General features: G+C 41.8%; 2 protein-coding genes across 2 annotated transcripts in view; one reads left to right on the forward strand and one right to left on the reverse strand.

Annotated features, from left to right (window-relative positions):
* The window catches only part of LOC139420730 (progressive ankylosis protein homolog), a 33,063-nt gene extending 25,303 nt beyond the window's left edge, over positions 1 to 7,760 (reverse strand). Inside the window, exon 1 of the mRNA XM_071170960.1 lies at positions 7,507 to 7,760. Within this exon, the coding sequence (XP_071027061.1) occupies positions 7,507 to 7,602 (96 nt within the window). The 5' untranslated portion in view covers positions 7,603 to 7,760. The remainder of the gene's footprint in view (positions 1 to 7,506) is intronic.
* An 8,070-nt stretch (positions 7,761 to 15,830) lies between these two features.
* LOC139420473 (transcriptional regulator Myc-like) lies at positions 15,831 to 18,705 on the forward strand. The gene is made up of 3 exons (XM_071170657.1): positions 15,831 to 16,066; positions 16,448 to 17,096; positions 17,798 to 18,705. Exons 2-3 carry the CDS (start codon positions 16,460 to 16,462, stop codon positions 18,343 to 18,345), a joined length of 1,185 nt encoding a protein of 394 aa, XP_071026758.1. The 5' UTR covers positions 15,831 to 16,066; positions 16,448 to 16,459; the 3' UTR covers positions 18,346 to 18,705.
* Positions 18,706 to 24,229: the final 5,524 nt, after the last annotated feature.

The following is a 24,229-nucleotide window of genomic DNA, read 5'->3' on the forward strand; positions in this document are numbered from 1 at the left end:
CAGGTTTGAGGAGTTAGCGAGGTAACTTTGGTCAATTGAACAAATTCGTATTAACAATGACGGCCTAACCCGGGCAACACTGGGCCAATTGTGCGCCTGCCTATGGGACTCCCAATCACGGCCAGAACGCCAAGATAGTGACATTTCTCCATTTCTATTTTAGAAATAAGATTATAATATTGTTGTGACTATGTTAGTGTTTATTGACCTATTGATGAACTGCTGTGACAGTAAATGGCTAGCTACCTGATATATCCTAGCTCCCTAGTTAACCATTGGTAATCTGAGCATCGTAGATCATTTCTGAAGAGGTGTCCTTTCAGAATGAGTGGTGCCGAGGATACTGGTGTTGCTATTGTCTGTGGTGGCATGGGCTGAGGAAAGGGGGATCAGAGAAGGACATTCAACAGTGACAATGAAGAGGTAGCGAGCTTGGGTGAGAGATTCAGATTAAGAGCCAAAGGCCTGAGGCTACAGAGATGAACCACAAATGACTGGCCAGGCCACTACACACACCTGCAGGACACTCCTCTCCCGGCCCTCTTCCCCTGGCAGCCACGTACTCACTCACATAACTACAATTTAGGGAAGATCTAGGGCTGTTTCAGAGTATCATTGCTGATCAGGTCCATCTTGTCCATGTAAATCAGAAGATGCAGCTGCTATTTCAGCACTGTAATGGCGACAAAGCTCTGGAAGACGACTTCAGGTGCACTAGAGTGCTTTAGACAAATTCACTCTGAGGTGGTTTAAAGTAAACTGCATTCAAATGTTTACTTTTCCTTTGGGAAACCTCATGAAACAAGGGTTGCGCGAGTGGAAATTTGAAACGGAATTTATAGAACTCCCTTGTGTGCTTCTGTTATGGGGAAAAAGTCCACAATGAAACTGACATTAAACGTGAAGAATGACACATTTGCATCTTTTGGCAATCAAGTAGGCTGTTAATTGCAATGCCATTGCAGGCTACTGTAGCCTACCATTTGATACAATAAATATATGTCGAAATAGAGATATCACCGGAGTCAATGCAAATCAATGTGTCCACTTGTGTTGCCTACCTGGCTGGAGCTGGCAAACAGATTTAATAAATACCCTATAACTTCAGTTTGTTGTTATAGCCATGTGTTATTATGTAATTATTAAATGGCCTTGTTTACTTAATTAAATTTGAAGTTCTCAATTCTGATCCTGGTCACAGCTCTATCATAAATGTATCATTCTCCAAATTTAATGTCAGTTTCATTGTGGACTTTTCCCTGAAATTCGATGTTGGGATATAGAATACCTGCATCTTGCTCAGCAAACCATAGCAAAGTTGAATTGCAATTATAAAACACAGATGATTTTAGTCAGTAGCCTATGCCTATTGAAATAACAAGTCAATCTAACAAATGAGCCATATATAACATTTGTAATCTTAACGTCTGCCACATAATAACAGCACAACTGCCAGAAAATAGCCAAACATTTGTTTTTCGAAGTTTGTCCAAGTGTTTCTTGCACAGAGATTGAGATCCTCTGTCCAAGTTTTATCACTCAAACTCTCCTGTCGGATTGATCAGTTATGCACATGCGCAAATGGGATTTATTTACAATTATAAACTGGGTGGGTCGAGCCCTGAATGCTGATTGGCTGACATCTGTGGAATATCAAACCATATACAGCGGGTATGGCAAAACATGTATTTTTACTGCTCTAATTACGTTGGTAATCAGTTTATAAAAGCAATAAGGCACCTCGGGGGTTTGTGGTATATGGCCAATATACCACGGCTAAGGGCTATGTCCAGGCACTCCGCATTGGGTCTAGTATAAGAACAGCTCTTAGCCGTGGAATATCGGCCATATACCACACGCACTCAAGCCTTATTGTTTAATTATAAACTGGGTGGTTTGTAAACTGAATGCTGGTTGGTTGAATCCCATGGTATATCAGACAATGTACCACGGGTATCACCAAAACATTTACTGTCCTAATTTCTCTGAAATATTGTAACAAAATCTGCATAGGAGACAATATAATACCCTATATTTTTTTGCCTATACATAATGGATGCAAGTGGAAATATGTAAAACCCCATAGAAATAGAAAGAATAGAACAGGCGTCCCCATTAAAGATAATGATGACAATGGGTGGACTGGCAGAAATTGCAAATGTACCCATAGTAGCAAAGCAGAACGTAAAAGCAGGATGTGTACCTATCAATCTGTTCCGTGATTAATTTAATAAACTTAATTGACAATACAAAAAAAATACATTCCAAGAGCAACTTAAGTTAGCATAATTGTAATTAATATTCTACATTACCAGGCAGTCATTGCGAGTGTACCCATGAATTTACCAGTCAGGTTCCAAACTCAAAGCCCATTCAACTCATTCTATTTCTATGCTAAAAACACTTTATACCCTGTCCTGATCCTGATAAACTGAGTCATTCAGGCGAATTAGACATTATTTCCATTTAGCTTTGCCTCCAGAGAGCATCTGCAGCTGCCGCTTTCCATAGAAGGGAGCTTGGTACGATTCATAGCTGCTCACACGGCCATTACGCCATGCATAATCCTAACCTCTTCTGGGACGCACGCTTGGACTCCTACTGCCCACTAGGACTAGGCAAGAATACCAGCTAGTATGAGTAGGCCTGTCATCTGTCATATGACTGGGACTGCTGTGGGTCACTGGTGTGGGGATATGATATTCATAAGATCTCCACTGAACTGGGCTTTAGTTCTGTGTGCCTTATGGCCTTCTCAAAGCCACAAAGATGCACAAGTAGATCAATACATCTACTAATAATTAAAATCAGTCACCACTCATTCAACAAAAAGCTACTCTTCTTTCCATGTTATAGTGGTCATCTGTTGCTCACTGTCCTAGATCCATGCTACAATGCAAGGGCTTTTTAGTTTACATTCACTGTTCTAGATATCACAGTGGAGCTTGCCAGTTTGAAGTCCTTAAAACCCAGAAATTAGTTACCTCTGGTTTGTTAAGCTATCCCTATTTGTGAAAAAGAATGAGAAAAGAATAGGGTTTTGGGATAAACGCCAAAAATAAGGTCAGAGGTTAACAGACGCTTAAGATATCTTCTACGTATTGTTCTATGAGATAATCAGTCAGTTAAAATTACCTTTATGAATTATGAAGCCTTTATAGATTATGCATATACCGTGCATTCATAAAGTACTCAGACCCCTTAACCTTTTCCACATTTTCTTACGTTACAGCTTAATTCTAAAATGGATTTAAATAAAAAAAATGTCATCAATCTATAAACAGTACCACATAATGACAAAAACAGATTTCGATTTTTTTTGCCAATTTACTAAAAATAAAAACAAATACCATATTTAAAAAAGTATTCAGACCCTTTGATATGAGACTCGAAATTGAGCTCTGGTGCATCCTGTTTCCATTGATCAAGTTGTAAAAACATTTCAAGGATGATTGGAGTCCACCTGGGGTAAATTCAATTGATTGGACATGATTTGGAAAGGCACACACCTGTCTATATAAAGGTCCCACAGTTGACAGTGCATGTCAGAGCAAAAACTAAGCAATGAGGTTGAAGGAATTTTCTGTAGAGCTCCGAAACAGGATTGTGTCGAGGCACAGATCTGGGGAAGGGTACCAAAAAATGTCTGCAGCACTGAAGGTCCCCAAGAACAGTGGCCTCCATCATTCTTAAATGGAACCACCAAGACTCTTCCTAGAGCTGGCAGCCCGGCCAAACTGAGCAATCGGAGGAGAGGGGCCTTGGTCAGGGAGGTGACCAAGAACCCGATGGTCACTCTGACAGAGCTCCTATGTGGAGATAGGAGAACCTTCCAGAAGGATAAGCATCTCTGCAGCACTCCACCAATCAGGCCTTTATGGTAGAGTGGCCAGACGGAAGCCACTCCTCAGTAAAAGGCACATGAGTCAGCTTGGAGTTTCCCAAAAGGCATCTGAAGGACTCTCAGACCATGAGAAACAAGATTGAACTCTTTGGCCTGAATGCCAAGTCCTGAGGAAATCTAGCATCATCCCTATGGTGAAGTATGGTGGTGGCAGCATCATGCTGTGGGGATATTTTTCCAATGGCAGGGACTCAGGATCGGTGGAAAGATTAACAGAGTAAAGTACAGAGAGATCCTTGATGAAAACATGCTCCAGAGCGCTCTGGACCTCCGACTGGGGCGAAGGTTCACCTTCCAACAGGACAACGACCCTAAGCACACAGCCAAGACAATGCAGGAATGGCTTCCGGACAAATCTCTGAATGTCCTTGAGTGGCCCAGCCAGAGCCCGGACTAGAACCCGATCGAAGATCTCTGGAGAGACCTGTGCAGCGACACTCAGATGTGTTAAGTCAAGAAGGGGAGACACAAATACAATATGACATCCATCTAATCTGGAGGAGGAAGTTGTTGTCCAAAATCAAACTTTCAACAGGCACTGACCCAACAATGATAAAGAGTGAATATGCACACACTCAGCCAATTCTCTCCACTGGTGCCATTAAGATAGGCTATTCTGTTCGCTAAATTTAGTTGAGAACTATGATAACAGATATATTAGTATTTTCATTGTCTTCTCTTTACAGCAGTAACTATTTGCTTTCCAAACTGTTTTCCAGCAATTATGTTTTGAAATATTGCAATATGCCTGGTAGTGATGGGGGATCAATAGTTACATCGCGGGACATTATTTTTGACTATCGTATCATTTTGATTTTCATTTGATTTGATTTTTTAAATTGCGCTAGTTTGCTGTACCGGCACCAAAACTCTACCGGCCTTTACCGGCCTTTTCTCCATTTTCTTTTTAAATAATGAGTTAATTAGATTTCGGACTCTTTCTCATGGCTCGTCCCTCTGCGGCAGACATGGTGAGCAATATGTTTGGCAAATCGAATCGCAATAAATAAATAAAATCACAATATCGATTCCCAAAATAATACTGAGAATAGCAATACATATCGCAATGGAACCTAAGTATCGTGATAACATCGTATTGTGAGGTCCCTGGCAATTCACAGCACTAATGCCTGGCTGTGCCTCTACTTTTCACTGACAGTCGCAACTCAAAAATCAAATAGGCTATTTGGTATTTGCCACCAAAGCTCTACAGTGGGGCAATTTTATTAGCATATGCGCCTAAATATTTTGCTGTGCGACCTGGAATTTGAATTTAGGAACACCAGTGCACCTACAACATTTAAGATTCTAGCTTTATTTCTTCATACACCACATGGCCAAAGTCATGGGCATTACTATGGAGTTGGTCCCCCTTTGCTGCTATAACAGCTCCAATCTTCAGGGAAGGCTTTCCACTAGATGTTGGAACATTGCTGCAGGGACTTGCTTCCATTCAGTCATAAGAGCATTAGTGAGGTCGGGCACTGATGTTGGACAATTAGGCCTGGCTCACAGTCGGAGTTCCAATTCATCCCAAGGGTGATCAATGGGGTTGAGGTCAGGGCTCTGTGCAGGCCAGTCAGGGCTCTGTGCAGGCCAGTCAGGGCTCTGTGCAGGCCAGTCAAATCAAATCAAATTTATTTATATAGCCCTTCGTACATCAGCTGATATCTCAAAGTGCTGTACAGAAACCCAGCCTAAAACCCCAAACAGCAAGCAATGCAGGTGTAGAAGCACGTCAGGGCTCTGTGCAGGCCAGTCAGGGCTCTGTGCAGGCCAGTCAAGTTCTTCCACACCTATCGCTACAAACTGAGGAGTATTTGTCTGTAATAAAGCCCTTTTGTGGAGAAAAATTCATTCTGAATGATGTGAAATCCCTAGATTTGGGCCAAATTAATTTGTTTAAATTGACTGATTTCCTTATATGAACTTTAACTCAGTAAAATCGTTGAAATTGTTGCATGTTGCATTTAGTTATGTATAGTTTTCATTGGGAAGGCAGATAAATTGTTTTTATCAAAAGCAATCCCTTTTGCATGAGAAAACACAGAATCCTAGTAATTGCTACACATGCTTAATTACGTCAATTTTGTTTTGAGCCGACTTCGCGGGGCACCTGACTCACGCCCGGGAGGGAGCCAGGTTCCAAATAGAATGCATTCAACTTTCATCCGAAACAAAACACCTACACGGGCACCCGGGCGGGATTAATCGAACTGTGTGTGTCCCTAACTTTGCCAACAGACAAAACACTGAATGGATCAGTGGTTCACCAATCAGGGCCTCACAAGGAGTGATGTGTAATGAAAACATTTTTTGAGGGGGAGAAACAACATTCCCATGAAACGCGTCTATAACATTAATATCAATTATATTCTGAGAATATAGCAACCATGTTCTGTGGGAAGTAATGGAATATTCTCCCAACCCTCAGAAAAAAGGACACATGAATGTTCCTGTAAAGGGAAATATGCTTACTTTCCTTATGAAACACAATTTTCCACCGCCATGCAAGAGTGGTTTAACGTTAATCCCGGATGTTGTATATCTGTTCAACCAATCAGGTTTAAACTACCAGACCATGGGCTATGTTTATTTTATGCCTGATGCTGTGGCAGCATCGCATTGGTGGAAACCAAGACTACTCTCAGGGCAGGCCTGGTTGTGGCAAGAAATGTTGGCGTCATGTCTGGGACTATTTTAGCTAACCCGTTTCCTAACCTTAACCTAAATCTCCTAACACTTTAAAAACAAAATAATTCTCACCCACCAAGCACGTTTTTGTATGGAGGTCAATGCTGTGTCGAATTTGGTCCCCGCCAAAAAATGAATTGCTTATTTACTATGTATTTAATTGAATATAAATGTCCTAATGCATACGTTGTTAGGAGTACTGATATAAGTAGGCCACGTGACTTCCCCGCAACTTTGTGGGGGAAAAAAACACTTTTATCGGAGTTGTATTGAGATGACTAAGCATATTCATGTTATGAGGCTAGTATGGTTGCATTTCTCCATTGAATACATGCGGTTGAAATCAACAACCCTCATCGAATATTCAAAAAAGTATTCAAATAATGAGATGTATCCACCAATCCAAAGAAAGTATAGGCGGGATTAGCATTTTGTCACTAGCATGGTAGTGGAAAACAGTGTTTCATAAAGTAAGCATATTTTTCCCGCCATCTATCCATTCAATAAAGTTGAGGAAATCGACGCCTATGCAGCCTGAATGGAGAAATGTATTGCTGGCTCCATAATTTATTTGGACGGTAAAATGACCCGTCTCAATATCGCCATCTGCCGGCGTTTAAATTATACACGTGCCTGTAATGAATTGATCAAATTCTTGAATTGTAGGCCACTACTAGTGGTGGTCTGATGGATAGATACAACATTCTGTACTACGTTGAATGCTTAGTTCATGTCAAATCAAACAAGCGATAGAAGTTATCCGGACCGTGTTTTGACAGAGCCTGACATCTAGCTAATTGTTGACGTTCATCCGTCACTCTTGCCTCAACCCCCAATGTTGGCTACCGACTAGCACATATCCTATGCAAATATCGCTGTCTCATGTCAATTTGATGCCGCCGACCTACCTGTTCACCGAGGTCGATGGCTACATTGGTAATAGCCATAGGCACCAGAAAGCTGATGAGAGGCCAATATGGAATGAGAGATGGAAATTCCAACATAGTATAGCAGGGGTGACAGAACCAGGGGCATCTGCTTCAGTCGTGATTATTTAAAATATTACGTTAAATCGGTAGAATAGATTGTAGGTAGGCACTTCACGTTAAATAAATGTCAATTCAACTGACAATCAAAGTCAGAACGCTCCCCGCATCGCTGGATCCAAGGAATACGCTTCGGTGTTCAGAGGAGGCGAAGGTCAGAAGAATTATTGCAGATGGGCGTTTCTCCATCGCTCGACAACGTTGGAGAAAATGACAGCAAGCTGCATTAAAAAAAAATTGACCGAGAGAATCCAGCGAGAACCTCGGCTTGTATCAAAAACAATGAGGGAATACCAGAAAGCTTTGCTCTCGTAGCATACGATTCTGAGCGTTCAACAGCAAGCCATCCCCGCCTTGCCTGAAACCAAACCACACACGTGGGTCGGCACCAAATTTAAACTTCCTCCACCTACTCTCGACGTCATTAATTATAGGTAGACAAATCAAATTGTAATGGTCGTGTACACATATTTAGCAGATGTATATAGCTGGTGCAGCGAAATGCTTATGTTTCTAGCTGCAACCGAAGTATACTGGGGGGGGGTCAATTACATTGTTACCAGCAGCACAGTTAAAGTCAATAACGCTCTATTTAACATGGAAACAGCCTAACCAGCTCAGTAAAATGGTCAGAGTTCTCTTATTTGTGTCTTGACGGATCAACCCTACTCCTCGGTCGGAGCGTCCAGTGTGCGCTCTGAACGCTCAGAGGTAACGAACGACCCCGAGCGCGTTCTGACTCACTCACAAGTCAATTCATACAATGTAATTCTTCCACTAGAATATTTAGTCTGGACACACATCTGGTTAGTTATTTTGGTAATGTTGCTCATTCTTTTGCATAGTTGCTATGCAGAAGGTCTGGTCGTCCGTTCTTAACAAAATAGACTACATTTACATTTGACTGTATTCAAGATACAGCACTGACTCGCGTACCTTATTGATTTTATAAAACGGTTACTGTTACCAACATAACATTGCATAGTTGCAATGCAGGTGGATGGTGGTCCGTTGTAAACAAAATGTTTGCTATGCAGGCTGGATAATGTTCTTGTCACTTGCTAGCTAACCAACTTCAGATAAATCTGTCACGCCAAACATTGAACCTGGAATGACATTTTTACCACATTTTCGTTAGAGGTTTTTTTTCTCCCTATTGGCATTTACTTCGATTTGTCCATGATAATGACGTTGATGCGTGATTTCGCCTAGCTCAGAAAAAAAGTTGTCTCATCTCGTCTGGGCACCGTTCACTCTATGTATGGTACTACAGAGATTGAAATGAAAAAGTTAAACATTGTTTCCGAGATTGGGACAGGCGCTGTACCAAACTAAATGCTAGGCTGGAAGTGAGGGGAAATAATGCGCAAATTGAGATTAAATACAAGAGATGATTCAGACATGAACATGATATTCTTATGGCGGTGGAGTGATTGTTTTCAGATGGAACTGTTTGCAGGCATAATGTTCCTGTGACAGCCAATACAGCACGACCTCCCTTCGGGCATGGATTCTACAAGTCAGAAACATTGCACAAGGATGTTGGTCCATGCTGACGCGATGGCATCACACAGTTTCTGCAGATTGGACAGCGGTACACCACCGCCACCAGCCTGTACTGTTGATACCACGACCTCCCTTTGCCTCCAGAACAACCTGGGTTCTTCGGGCATGGCTTCTACAAGTCAGAAACGTTGCACAGGGATGTTGGTCCATGCTGACGCAATGGCATCACACAGTTGCTGCAGATTGGACAGCGGTACACCACCGCCACCAGCCTGTACCGTTGACACCATGCAGGATGGGTCCATGAGCTCATGCTGCTTAAGCCAAATCCTGATTCTGCCATCAGCATGACAGGAACCGGGATTTGTCGGACCAGGCAATGTTTTTCAGATTTTTCTTGTTTTTAGCTGATAGGTGTGGAACTCTTTGTGGTTGTCTGCTGGAAATCCTTGATAACGATCGACGAGTTGTGTGTTCCGAGATGCTGTTCTGCACACCATTGTTGTACTACGCCATTATTTGTCTGTTTGTGGCCCGCCTGATAGCTTGCACGGTTCGTGCCATTCTTCAACCACTTATCAACGAGCGGTTTCGCCCACAGGACTGTCGCTGAATGCATTTTTTTTTGTCGCACCATTCTTGGGAAACACTAGACACTTTCATGCGCGAAAAGCCTAATAGTGCGGTAGTTTCTGTGTTACTGGATCCGGCGTGCCTGGCACCGATGATCATACCACGCTCAGTCGTTTAAGTCACTAGTTTTGCCCATTCTAACGTTAAATTGAACAGTAACTGAATGCCTCAATGCCTGTCTGTCTGCTTTATACAGGAAGCCACGGCCACGTGACTCACTGTATGTAAGAGCAATCCATTTTTGTGAAAGGGATGGTGTACCTAATAAACTGTCCGGTAAGTGTATATACACTACATTACCAAAATTATGTGGACACCTGCTCATCGAACATCTCATTCCAAAATCATGGGCATTAATATGATCGTCCGTTCTTAACAAAATGGACTACCCATTTACATGTGACTGTATTCAAGATACAGCACTGACTCGCGTGCCTTATTGATTTTATAAAACGGTTACTGTTCCCCCTTTGCTGCAATAACAGCCTCCACTCTTCTGGGAAGGCTAGTTTACACTAGTTGTTGTAAAGTTGCTGCGGGGACTTGCTTCCATTCAGCCACAAAAGCATGAGTGAGGTCGGGCACTGATGTTGGGCAATTAGGCCTGGCTTGCAGTCAGTGGGCAAAGCATTGGCTGGAGTGGTGTAAAGCTCTCCGCCATTGGACTCTGGAGGAGTGGAAACGCTTTCTTTGGAGTGATGAATCACGCTTCACCATCTGGCAGTCCGACGGACGAATCTGGGTTTGGCAGATACCAGGAGAACGTTACCTGCCCCAATGCATTGTGCCAACTGTAAAGTTAGGTGGGGGAGGAATAATGTTCTGGGGCTGTTTTTCATGGTTCGGGCTAGGCCCCTTAGTTCCAGTGAAGGGAAATCTTAACGCTACAGCATACAATGACATTCTAGACGATTCTGTGCTTCCAATTTTGTGGCAACAGTTTGGGGAAGGCCCTTTCCTGTTTAAGCATGACAATGCCCCTGTCCACAAAGAGAGGTCTATACAGAAATGTTTTGTCGAGATCGGTGTGGAAGAACTTGATTGGCCTTGACTGACCTCAACCACATCGAACATCTTTTGGATGAATTGGAACGCCAACTGTGAGTCAGACCTAATCGCCCAATATCAGTGCCCGGCCTCACTAATGCTCTTATGACTGAATGGAAGCAAGTCCCTGCAGCAATGTTCCAACATCTAGTGGAAAGCCTTCCCAGAAGAGTGGAGGCTGTTGTAGCAGCAAAGGGGGGGACCAACTTCATATTAATGCCCATGATTTTGGAATGAGATGTTTGACAAGCAGGTGTCCACATACATTTTGCCATGTAGTGTATATTATATAATGGTGTGAATGGACAGTATATGAATAGAAATGGAGAGTACAGCTGAGGTCTTTGATGATCTTATTGGCCCTCATGACACACCGGATGCTGTACTGTAGATGTCCTGGAGGGCCGTCAGTGTGCCCCCAGTGATGTGTTGGCCTGACTTCACCACCCTCTTGAGAGCCTTGTGGTTGCGGATTATGCAATTGCCATACCAGACGGTGATACAGTCCAATAGGATGCTCTCAATGGTGCATATGTTGAAATTTGTGAGGGTCTTAAGGGTTAAGCTGAATTTCTTCAGCCTCCTGAGGTTGAAGACTTGCTGTTGTGCCTTCTTCATCAAACTGTCTGTGTGGTGTGACCATTTGATAAACATCAAGCTTTTCACCCTCTCCACTGCGGCCCAGTTGATGTGGATGGGGGCATGCTCCCTCTGCTGTCTCCTGAATTCCTTCATTTGTTGACGTTGAGGGAGATGTGATTTTCCTGGCACCTCTCTGCCAGGGCCCTCACCTCCCTGTAGGCTGAATCATCGTTGTTGGTAATCAGGCCTACCACTGTTGTGTCGTCAGCAAACTTGATGATTGAGTTGGAGATGTGCGTGGCCATGCAGTCATGAGTGAACAGGGAGTACAGGAAGGGGCTGAGCACGCACCCTTGTGGGGCCCTAGTGTTGAGGATCAGCGTGGAAGTTGTTGTTGTTGCCTACCTTCACCACAGTTGAATGCGTAGTTTGTAGGCCTATGAGGGTTGCTGAAGAAACAAAAGTCCAAACTATAAAGGTAGCAGCTAATTAAACTTCAAAACACAGACAAACTACTAGCCTACATGGAATATTTTTACAGTATCCTCAAGATACTACACTACAATGTTTTATGGGTTCTGCAGTAAAATGGATGCCTTTAGGAAGAAAAAAACATTCTGGAAATTGGTGCAATAATATACTTGTAAACTTGCAACATTGTATCCCAATGATAAGAACTTTGTAGGACTCGATCAGGGATCTAACCCACAACGTTGCAATCCCATGGTGATACTCTAGCCACCAACGCCATTGAGTTGAGAAATGTAGGCCTGATAAAACTGTTGAATCTGTGGCAGTGTGTTAAATTGTCAGTTTGGCCCCGGGCCCCCTGGGTACTTTGGACCTGTTTAATTTTAAACCTATTAAACTAGTTATGTCTGCAACGACTAGGTGTCAAAGCAACATGATATATTAATTATACAGTTGAAGTCGGAAGTTTACATACGCTTAGGTTGGAGTCATTAAAACTAATTTTTCAACCACTCCACAAATGTATTGTTAACAAACTATAGTTTTGGCAAGTTGATTAAGACATCTACTTTGTGCATGACGCAAGTCATTTTTTCAAACAATTGTTTACAGACAGATTACAATTACAATTCCAGTGGGTCAGAGGTTTACATACACTAAGTTCACTGTGCCTTTAAACAGCTTGGGAAATTCCAGAAAATTATGTCATGGCTTTAGAAGCTTCTGATAGGCTAATTGACGTCATTTGAGTCAATTGGAGGTGTACCTGTGGCCTACCTTCAAACTCAGTTCCTCTTTGCTTGACATCATGGGAAAATCAAAAGAAATCAGTCAAGACCTCAGAAAAAAATAATTGTAGACCTCCACAAGTCTGGTTCATCCTTGGGAGCAATTTCCAAACGCCTGAAAGTACCACGTTCATCTATACAAACAATAGTACGCAAGAATAAACACTATGGGGCCACACAGCCTTCATACCGCTCAGGAAGGAGACGTGTTCTGTCTCCTAGAGATGAACGTACTTTGGTGCGAAAAGTGCAAATCAATCCCAAAACGGCAACAAAGGGCATGTGAAGATGATGAAGGAAACAGGTACCTGTATCTATATCCACAGTCAAACGAGTCCTATATCGACATAACCTGAAAGGCCGCTCAGCAAGGAAGAAGCCACTGCTCCAAAACCGCCATAAAAAAGACAAACTACGGTTTGCTACTGCACATGGGGACAAAGATCATATTTTTTGGAGAAATGTCCTCTGGTCTGATGAAACAAAAATAGAACTGTTTTGTCATAATGACCATCATTATCTTTGGAGGACAAAGGGTAACGGATGTGAAACGGATAGCTTAGTTAGCTGTGGTGCGCGCTAAATAGCGTTTCAATCGTGACTTCACCTGCTCTGAGACGTTGAAGTAGTGGTTCCCCTTGCTCTGCTCTGCAAGGGCCGCGGCTTTTGTGGAGCGATGGGTAAAGATGCTTCGTGGGTGACTGTTGTTGATGTGTGCAGAGGGTCCCTGGTTCGAGCCCGGGTATGGGCGAGGGGACGGTCTAAAGTTGTACTGTTACACTTGCAAGCCGAAGAACACCATCCTAACCGTCAAGCACGGGGGCGGCAGCATCATGTTGTGGGGGCGATTTGCTGCAGGAGGGGCTGGTGCACTTCACAAAATAGATGGCATAATGAGGTAGGAAAATTGTGGATATATTGAAGCAACATCTCAAGACATCAGTCAGGAAGCTTGGTCGCAAATGGGTCTTCCCAATGACCCCAATCACACTTCCAAAGTTGTGGCAAAATGGCTTTAAGGACAACAAAGTCAAGGTATTGGAGTGGCCATCACATAGTTCAATACTATAGAAAATGTGTGGGCAGAACTCAAAAACCATGTGTGAGCAAGGAGGCCTACAAACCTGACTCAGTAACACCAGCTCTGTCATAAGGAATGGGCCAAAATTCACCTAACTTGGGAAGCTTGTGGAAGGCTAACTGAAACATTTGACCCAAGTTAAACAATTTAAAGGCAAATACTAATTGAGTGCATGTAAACTTCTGACCCACTGGGAATGTGATTAAATAAATAAAAGCAGAAATCAATCATTGTCTCTACTATTATTCTGGCATTTCACATTCTTAAAATAAAGTTTTGATCCTAACTGACCTAAGACAAGGAATTTTTACTCTGATTAAATGTCAGGAATTGTGAAAAACTGAGTTTAAATGTATTTGGCTAAGGTGTATGTAAACTTCTGACTTCAACTGTATATTGAAGCAAGGATAGGCTTTACATATCTATTTTGTTCTCATGTTGTCCTTCACATTTTATATGGATAGGTCCACATACAGTCGTAGGATATATGGATTATCTCTGATAAGACTACCAGTGTCTGGAGTCTGTGTTGGGCCAGGAGTTTTTCTTGACCATATTACCTGTCCAGGAAAAGTTTAGTTTAGGTTATCTAAAAATCAATGATTCTACACTACACCATGAAACAAAAACCCATGAACTTGATTACGGCATGGCTTGATAGGGTTTTACGCCACAAAATAGATAGCAACTATTTTTCCACTACATTTTAGTACACTTGAATAATTGTCTCAGCAAAATTCATGGATTTATTTCTGAAATCATTTAGGAAAGAGCTAATTATAGAATCAATTGCAGATGACCATGTTCAAGAGAATCAATGAGAATAATGGAATAATATTATGATATTGAAGCTGCTTTTTACTGTCAAATATGATATTGTATACCACCTGTACTATCTATGGATATTACTGATTTGATTACATCTGAATGTAAAAGATAATCCAAACCCAGTAGCATCAACTGGTCCTGACTCCACCTGCTATATACCTGTTATTCTGGGGGAAGTGGCTAATTTCCATGCATTGTTTTTTTATTTTCTTCATGAACAACCTTTTAAATCGTGTTTTAAATAACGTTCGTCTCCCCCCACGTGCTGATGTTGCGCTGCACTGTCGCTTTTAAGACGCTAGAGGGTGCTTTATAACCATACATCGATTAATCGTCTGTTTTTATTGAGGACATTCCAATGTCTTTCTTCACGTTCAATGGCCAATTTGTGGAGGTGCTCATTTTTAAAACGAAACATTAAGCAGTGCAGTTATATCTGGCCTGTTGGAAGCCAACATCGTATCTCGTCACCATTGCCATAGCTCACACCAAGGTCTGGATCGTCAAAGTTCAAGCTCTTGCCCTACATACCATACCACATGATCAACTGGGTTTACCAGCAGCAGACTACCTAATCAAGCATGTCTTCTTGCTGCATGTTTCTTATCCATCAGGTAAAGTTTTCGATCTGGTTGTTCTGGGATTTGTCAGATGACCCAGTCCCTGCTGAACCACACTTTACTATTATTTCCCCTAGTCTCCCAGAGCCATGTATTTAAATATGTATTTAAATATCTCCCCTACGTTTAAATATTTAAATATGTATTTAAATATCTCCCATACGTTTGGTGAGTTTTCAGGGAAAAACAGTTTGAGATGTTTTTACATGTATTTTATATGTATTTCCGATTATGCTCCCTCCCTCTGATTTATCAATACATTAACTCATTTCAGATACAGAATATGACAGGCTTTGAAGTGTTGTGCACATGAACTGGGCATGCATCTTCTCTCTGCTGCTGAGACGTAAAGCTGTTTTTGCACGGAATACTGCGTTTTTTTAAAAACTCCTCCCACTTAAATATCCTTCCGCAACAACTAGTTCTAGTTGTATAAGAATTTCCCGAAGGAAATAGCGATGAATGAATGATATGATCATTCAGAAATACATTGAAGACTGTGATGATAATAATCATCGATAGAAGCAACACGGGAATCTTCATTATATTCACATAAAAACGCTATGGTTGTTTGGCGGGAAAATAAATGTGGCGGAGGGATAGGTGGAATGTAAGAGCACCACCTTTTTTATTGAACCCCGGGCTGAATACTCAGCTGTGATTCTCCTGCAGCAAATGTCATCCAACATCACGAGCAAAAAAGAGCTGTTATGCATGCTTCTCAGCCAGCCACTTTAATAGGAAACTAACATCTCCTTATCACACACGCTGGCAAGGATTAATTTGACTGGCTTGTTTGGAATACTTCTCACAATCTACGTTTTTGAGTTCGTGAATTGACCTCCACTTTGTTTTACAAACGCAAGGTAAGGGGAGTATTGAGATGACACTGCGTGTTCCGTGTAGACGGCCGTTCACTAAGGAGATTGTTTTGCGTGCTATTTATCTGTTAGTTGTGGTGATTTTTTTTTTTTTTAAACAGCTGTTACATATTTGTAGCTGTAACGTCCTATAGTCCGATGCATTTTTATAGTTAACCGGCTGGCCGCTGTGTTTTTGCAGTCTGCTTGGGTTTAAATGTCCAGACTAGCTGTCAGCTGCAGATTGGTTTTGCATGTTAATGTGTCTGACAAGGCTTTTATGAAATGTGATAGTTTTGCTGATTGCACCATTATCAGTTTGCATGCAAGTTGATGTAGCCTATTTTTATAGTTATTTTAACCAACTAATTCACCCTTTTCACTCAGGAAAGAGCGACAATGCAGCTATATTCAAGTTTGGCAAGTAAAAACTACGACTACGATTCTATTCAGCCATATTTTTATGTTGACAACGAAGATGAGGATTTGTATCACCAGCAACAAGGACAACTTCAGCCACCGGCTCCAAGTGAGGACATCTGGAAGAAATTTGAGTTGCTGCCCACTCCTCCTCTCTCCCCGAGTCGGCGACCATCACTGTCTAGTCTTTTCCCTTCAACTTCTGACCAACTCGAAATGGTGACTGAGTTTCTCGGGGATGACGTTGTAAACCAGAGTTTCATCTGCGATGCCGATTACTCTCAAACCTTCCTCAAGTCTATCATCATCCAGGACTGTATGTGGAGCGGGTTCTCGGCTGCAGCCAAGTTGGAAAAAGTGGTGTCTGAAAGACTCGCCTGTCTCCAAGCTGCTAGGAAAGAACCAGCTTTTAGCGACAACGCGGAGTGGACTACTACTCGGTTGAACGCAAACTACTTGCAGGATCTGAACACATCCGCGTCCGAATGCATTGATCCCTCAGTGGTCTTTCCCTACCCAATAACTGATACTTCCAAATCAAGCAAGGTGACACCACCCACGGATTTGGCATTGGACACCCCACCCAACAGCAGTAGTAGCAGTGGTAGTGACTCAGGTAAGCTGAATAGCAGTGTTATAACTTATTGCTCTTTATGATTATTCTGACTAAACCATTTGTATAATGCCAGTGTTTTCTGGCAACATGCATTATAATTCCCTCATTGCATATGTCAACTCTGATTATGGTGCTGTTGAATATTAAAATGTTTGCTTATTAATAAATTGGGGTAAATGGATGGACGTCACTCATGTCCTTGACGTCAAGGGTGTGAACTGGAATTTTGACATGGATGGGTTTGCCAGGCTAAAGGCAGTTGCCTTGTTAAATCAAATAAATAACGCAAGTCGGTTAAGAACAAATTCTTATCTTCAATGACCGCCTAGGAACAGTGGGTTAACTGCCTTGTTCAGGAGCAGAATAACAGATGTTTACCTTGTCGGCTTGGGGATTCGATCTTGCAATACTAGTCCAACACTCTAACCACTAGGCTACCAGCCGCCCCACTTAACCTCTACCACAAGTGCTATAGTCAAGACTGTGCTGTAGTTACTTGTCTACAGACTAGTCTGTGTTGAGGGGAAGGGTTTCAGACTGGAATGTTGAAAAATCAGCTGATGTGGAAAAAGGGGGAGGAGTGTAAAGCAGAGATTTTTCTGACATGAAGGCATGCTGTGTTGTATGGGGCTCAATTGTGGCTAGTGATTCTCCTTAAAAATAATGTGAATGCTGAATTGTTTTATTTAATCTCATTGCAGAATATGAGGAGATAGATGTCGTGACTGTGGAGAAGAGGCACGCAGAGAAGCGGTGCGACCCCAACATGTCTGGGACCAGACATCACAGTCCCCTTGTGCTGAAGAGGTGCCATGTCTCCACCCACCAGCACAACTACGCAGCTCACCCCTCCACGCGGCACGAGCAGCCAGCTGTCAAGAGGCTGAGGCTAGAGAGCAGTAACAGTGGCAGCAGCAGCCGGGTCCTCAAGCAGATCAGCAGCAACCGCAAATGCCCAAGTCCCTGGGCGTCAGACACTGAGGACTATGACAAAAGAAGGACTCATAATGTACTGGAGCGCCAGCGGAGGAACGAGCTCAAGCTGAGCTTTTTCGCTCTACGGGACAAGATACCGGAGGTGGCTAACAATGAAAAGGCAGCCAAAGTGGTCATCCTGAAGAAGGCTATAGAGTGTATTTACAGCATGCAGACAGACGAGCAGAGACTAGTCAACTTCAAAGAGCAGCTAAGGAGAAAAAGTGAACATTTGAAACAGAAGCTGGCCCGGTTGCAGAACTCTCATGTTTGAGATCAAAGCGGCATAGACTTTTTGGCCTTATCGTTATTAATGCAAGTTAAGACATGGCGTGTATAGTTGATATTGCATGGAGAAAAAAAAAAAGGAAAAAAAATGGGAGTCTATTTGATTTAAATGTTTAACTGCCTTAATTGAATTATCGGCAGTAAAATATTTTATTTTATTAAGAAAATATGAAAATGGGGTACATGTGTTGCATGCCCGACCTAAAATATGAATGTTTTGTATGTAATTACTGAGTATTTCCTAAAAATTTATTTTTGGATCTCAATTGTCAGGAAGTTCAGGCAGTATATGGGTTTACATATGTTCCTCGATTCATTTGAAATATAAATGCATTTCTTAACACTCGCCTGTCTTTTTAAACATATTTTGTCTCTTGCAGTCTCACTTGAATGAGGTCTTACAAGATCTGTTTGCATTAACAGTTGATGAAAACATGAATACACTCTAAAATAATGATGGTGCAGAAAACAGTTCTGAAATACTTATTAATTCACTCGTGGGCTGACTTGTTAAAATGGACATGGCTTTGCACTAATGTGTATTCTCTTTGAAGTCTTAACAATTAGACCAGTAGAATCACCTTTATTCAGGAATTTGACCTGGTGAAATGGTGCAGTTATAAACCGATCTATCCAGAGTTGACCATGCCACAAGTTGGTATGGACAGTTGAGGGTCAGTCGTCAAATACATTTCAGGGGAACCAACTTATAATTGAAGGCAATTGGGTCGTAAACCTTATTTCGATCTTAGATGAGTGAACCTAGCAAGCACTGGAGATTTGATGTCCTAATTTACATAGTCCAGATGGCAGAAAGACCAGGTCCTTTTCAATATACCTTGGTTATGTCTCGTTCTTCACCCTTTTAGAATAACTTCCTGTTTATGGATTCAAAAGCACAGGAATGTTGTAAGCATTGGCTGGGAGAGAGACTACCAAGGGTATGGTGTATATGGAGCTTGAATCTCATGGTGGTGGCAAAGGGGATGAAGGAATTTTTTTTCCAATGAGAAAATATGTACAACTGTGGGAAATAATGTATAGTTCTGATAATACCCTATTGTATCTGGTAGGAGTATGTTTTTTTTTGTTTGAAAATTAGGGTATGTCAGACTTCTGGGACTCGTTGGAAGCATCCAAAATGATGCATAAAACTTTAGGTACAGTAAAATCAGTGAAGAGCACGAGAAGTGGGTTTGTTCTGATTTCTTGTTTCTGAGGATCAGAATTTTTAGGGGGGATATCTCTCATCATGCTTTGAGCTACGGAGCAGGGCACCTGTCAAATAAGTAATTTCTCGAGTCTCGGGGGATGTTGAGATTGCTCTATTAAAGAAAATTCCAGGAGTGGTCTATACATAGGATTAATCATATGGTAATGGCAGGAAGGAGAAGAGATTGTCTGTTGTAGTGTTTTCTATGTGGAATCTACTCGAGTGCAGCTGGGATATGTGTACTATCCTGTCAGCCAGTAAACCAGCCTTTACAATGTTCATGATGTAAAATGTTTGGACATGTAAGAAGTGTCTGCAGAAGGGAGAAGCCAATGTGTGGGAAACATCACTATGAAGGAGATGTTGCATGTTTATTAGAAGGCAAGGAGCAAACTGTGTGTGGAGAACAGTCCTTGGATTGCCCGATTAGGGTGAACGAGAATGAGGTTGCCAAAATCAGGGCAGTTGAGAGTCTCCTATGCCAAGACTTTCAAAAGGTACAGTATCTCTGAAGGTCCAGTGGGAATGAAGACCAGTACGTCTACACTGGAACCTTCACCACATCCTGAGTATTACCAGCAGGACCCAGACATTCTTCATGTGAAACAATTGGACTTTGTGTCATTTATAGCAATGGTGATAAATGGAAGTGCATAAGTTCAAAATAAGTCGAGAAAGATCAACATCATTGTTTCTGCAGCTAAACTTTCTGGGATTAAAATATTTGATATCTGAGGAGCTACTGTCTCGTGCAGTCCCACCCACTCAGGCCCCAGAGCCTGAGCAGGGTATTTGAGTTTTCCAATGACTGAAGGAGTTGAAATGTATATATTTTGTGTTAATACTTTTTTTTTGTAGTTTGTGTGGATTCATGTAAATTTTCCCTTCCCATATGGAATTTCCTTTATTTTTGTAAATCTTTTCACCCCCGTCCAGTTGGTGGCGACATTACACCTTTTGTGTGTAGTTTGCCATAAAACCCAAAGAAGAAGAAGCATTTGCTGGAGGGAGTTTACACCATTGAGTTCCACATTATGAGTAATCATACCCATAAAACCTAGTGGTAAAACCAGGAAATGGTTCCTATTGTTTTTTCACCATTCATTTTTGTGTCGGGGATTTCAGATCTATTTCATATAAGGTCTGTGTTTGGGTACATAATCTCCTGGACAAGGTAACTTTTATCAATATTATAAAAGTTAATATTAATGCCCATGATTTTGGAATGAGATGTTAGACGAGCAGGTGTCTTCATACTCCTGGGTCACATAGTGTATATTGAAAAAACTCACCTTGTCCGAGAGAATTACACAGGTATCAAAACGTCACATCAGGGTAAGCCTACAAGAAACACAGACCATTACTGGATTTTACCGCTAGGTTTTATGGGTATTATGACACGTCCATGGTGCCGGACTATTGTTAAATCCATGCAAGAATGTATGTATGTGCACACTTCAAAAGAAGGGTGAAGAATTGGGATGGAGCTCTCTTCATTGATTAAAGCCTTGAACCTACTGACCTCTGATGTCATTCACAATACAAAACAGATGAAAACATTAAAATGTTATGCAAGATTTGATTCTGGGTTGCCAATATTATCTTCCACACATACCCTTGTTCTTGCAATCACTCACTCACTGGTCATAGTTGTATCTTCAGAAATAGCCACTTGAATCACAATTCATTTTTCAACATTTAAGTACACTACTAATCACAAGATGCAGTTGATTTACCTGGTATGGTGCAGATGACAGACATTTGCTGTAACTGATTCAACTGTGAAGCATCATAGGTGTCTGTTGAAATTGAAAGTGTAGCCTCAGGATTAGATTCCAGACAGCCTCGGTTCTTTTATCACCAATGACCCAGTGACGTCAAAGTCTGGGTATGCAGGGCTTACACTGGTGGGTTTTATGCTCAAAATCAAAACATTTGCTGAAACTGCATCAAAACCTCCATTCAAATCATTGACATAAATCTATTCCTGTCTCCAGTAACTGTTAATAGACAGGGTCAGCATAGCTTTGCCTAGCTTAAAGTTGTTCCATTGAGCCGATTTCATATTTTGCACGTGTATTGGCTAAATATGTCACGTGGTAAGCTCTGCACATTTGCGTGTGTCTATATCATTTGGAGCCCGCATCCTTTAAACTGACCGAAGCTAGCTAGCAAAAACAACCTGACAAATGGGGCCTCCTTCACTGCACCTGGATTTCACTGGATTTCCCTTCTGAAAACTTGATATAATTCAGAGGGAGACCAACACCTGCGCTTCCTGACCTTCATCATAGGAAGGGACAGAAAAATCGTCTGATCAATGCACCACACTCGGCCTGACAGACACAGCAACCTGGAGCAGACAGACGATCATAGATGAGAGGAATGTTTTACAACATTTTGGACAATACCAGTGTTAAAATGAAAGCCAGGATTGAAATGTAACTGTGGATTCTACTGTCAGATGATATGAAATATGTTGCCATCAGACGATATTGCTGGAGTATCTTGGCTACGTTGGTATTTACATTTGGTGAGAATTGTTTGTTCATTTCTGTTAATAGCCTATGTTTCTCTGGTTGTTGGCACTAGCTTTTATATGGTGAACTAGGCCTTCGTAAAGGTTTAATTGTCAGTAAATCTGGCTTTGATAATTGCCCGTGCCTACCCAGCCACAGATCTCACCTCACGTCACTGCAATGACCATAATGTGAGTTATCCTTCCCATGTCCATTCCACTGTCCTTGTGTAACATAGGGAAACACATTTGTACATGAGACCTTGACAGAACACATTCACATGTCCTTTATCTGTCTGTAGTAACATGGTGCATCAGTAGCTATTTGAAAGGGGACTGTTTCATTTCACAATGATGCTTCCAACCATATATCATAACCCATACCTTCCCTGGGTTGAGTGCCCTACACTGCAGTGCAGACTGCTGCATTCAAATGTGTTGTAATCATGAGGTTGTAACAGAGTATCTCACCTGTCACTCCCAATCAGAGGGGGGGGGGGGGGGGGCATTTGGAGAACAGCAAATATAAGCAAAAGTGACTCCAGTCATTATCACCTTTTTGCTGTAGCTTCATTTCCCTCAGTCACAGGGGACTTAACATTCAACAAACACGTCATACAAGAATTAGATGCTACGCACCAGCTAAGCATCAGGATTAAAACTCTAGTTTAGTTTCATGTGAAGTCAAACAGCAGTTACATAGCCACATCCATCTAATGCAGCCATAAAATCTAAATGTGTTAGTTGCGGACAAAGATTTGAAGATATTAATCGCAGATGCAGCAAAATGCTTGTGTTTCTAGCTCCAACAGTAAAATAATACCAAGCAATACAAAACAATACACACATAATACAAAAATTCTACAATAAAGAAATATCAATACAAGCAATGTCAGATTCAACTATGTATATGTATACGAGTACCAGTCAAAAATCAAGGGTTTTTCTCTATTTTTACTATTTTGTAGATAGTAGAATAATAGTGGAATCTGAACTATGAAATAGCACATATGGAATCAATTAGTAAACGAAAAAACTGTTAAACAAATCAAAATATATTTTATATTCTTCAAAGTAGCCACCCTTTGCCTTGATGACAGCTTTGCACACTTCTGGCATTCTCTCAGCCAGCTTCATGAGGTAGTTACCTGGAATGCATTTCAATTAACAGGTGTGCCTTGTTAAAAGTTCATTTGTGGAAGCATCCAGGGTCAACGTCCTGCTCAAGTGCACGTTGTTAGGTTTCCCACAATCCCAAAAACGGGGACCCGAACTCTCCATGATCCCCCTACAGTTTCCCAAGAGCTGTCCCTCAACCATTCGAGACCTCTCCCACAGTCCCCCCCCCCAAGAAAATAATAAATAAAAAAATAAAAATAATTCCATTCCCCACCCCCAAGAACCTCCCCAATGCACCAACAACCAAGAAAATGAACTGACGAGAAAAAAGAAAAAGACAAAGGAAAACAGAAAACAACAATGCAAAAAACAAAGGACGTCAAGAACATGAGTGCATGTCTGGCACTACTTACATGTGTGTGTGTCCGTGTATGTGTGCATTTGAATGAGTGTGTGTATATGCATGTGTACAAACACCTGCACGGCATCAGCCTCAGGCAAACGGGCAATAGCTGTAAAAACACTATCCCTCAGTGTCATTCAAACATACTTTTTATGTTTCATTTTTAATTTAAAAAAATATTATTTTTTCTTTGACCATCATTCTATCCCCCGCCCGTCAACTCCACTCCAATTTGTCTCCAATTCCACACCCCAACCCTTAACACATCCCACCTATCTCTGCTGGCCACCCTCTTCGGATTTCTACACAACATTTCACGTCAACAGTGAAGAGGCGACTCCAGGATGCTTGACTTCTAGGCAGAGTTGCAAAGAAAAAGGCATATTTCAGACTGTCCAATAAAAAGAAAAGATTAAGACGGGCAAAAGAACCCAGACACTGGACAGAGGAACTCTGCCTGGAAGGCCAGCATCCTGGAGTCGCCTCTTCACTGTTGACGTTGAGACGGGTGTTTTGCAGGTACTATTTAATTAAGCTGTCAGTTGTCCTGGCACCACACGCCCAGGTCTCTGACCTCCTCCCTATAGGCTGTCTCGCCGTTGTCGGTGATCAGGCTG

The sequence above is a fragment of the Oncorhynchus clarkii genome, chromosome 11 (assembly GCF_045791955.1).
Source record: "Oncorhynchus clarkii lewisi isolate Uvic-CL-2024 chromosome 11, UVic_Ocla_1.0, whole genome shotgun sequence".
NCBI classification, from domain to species: Eukaryota; Metazoa; Chordata; class Actinopteri; order Salmoniformes; family Salmonidae; genus Oncorhynchus; species Oncorhynchus clarkii.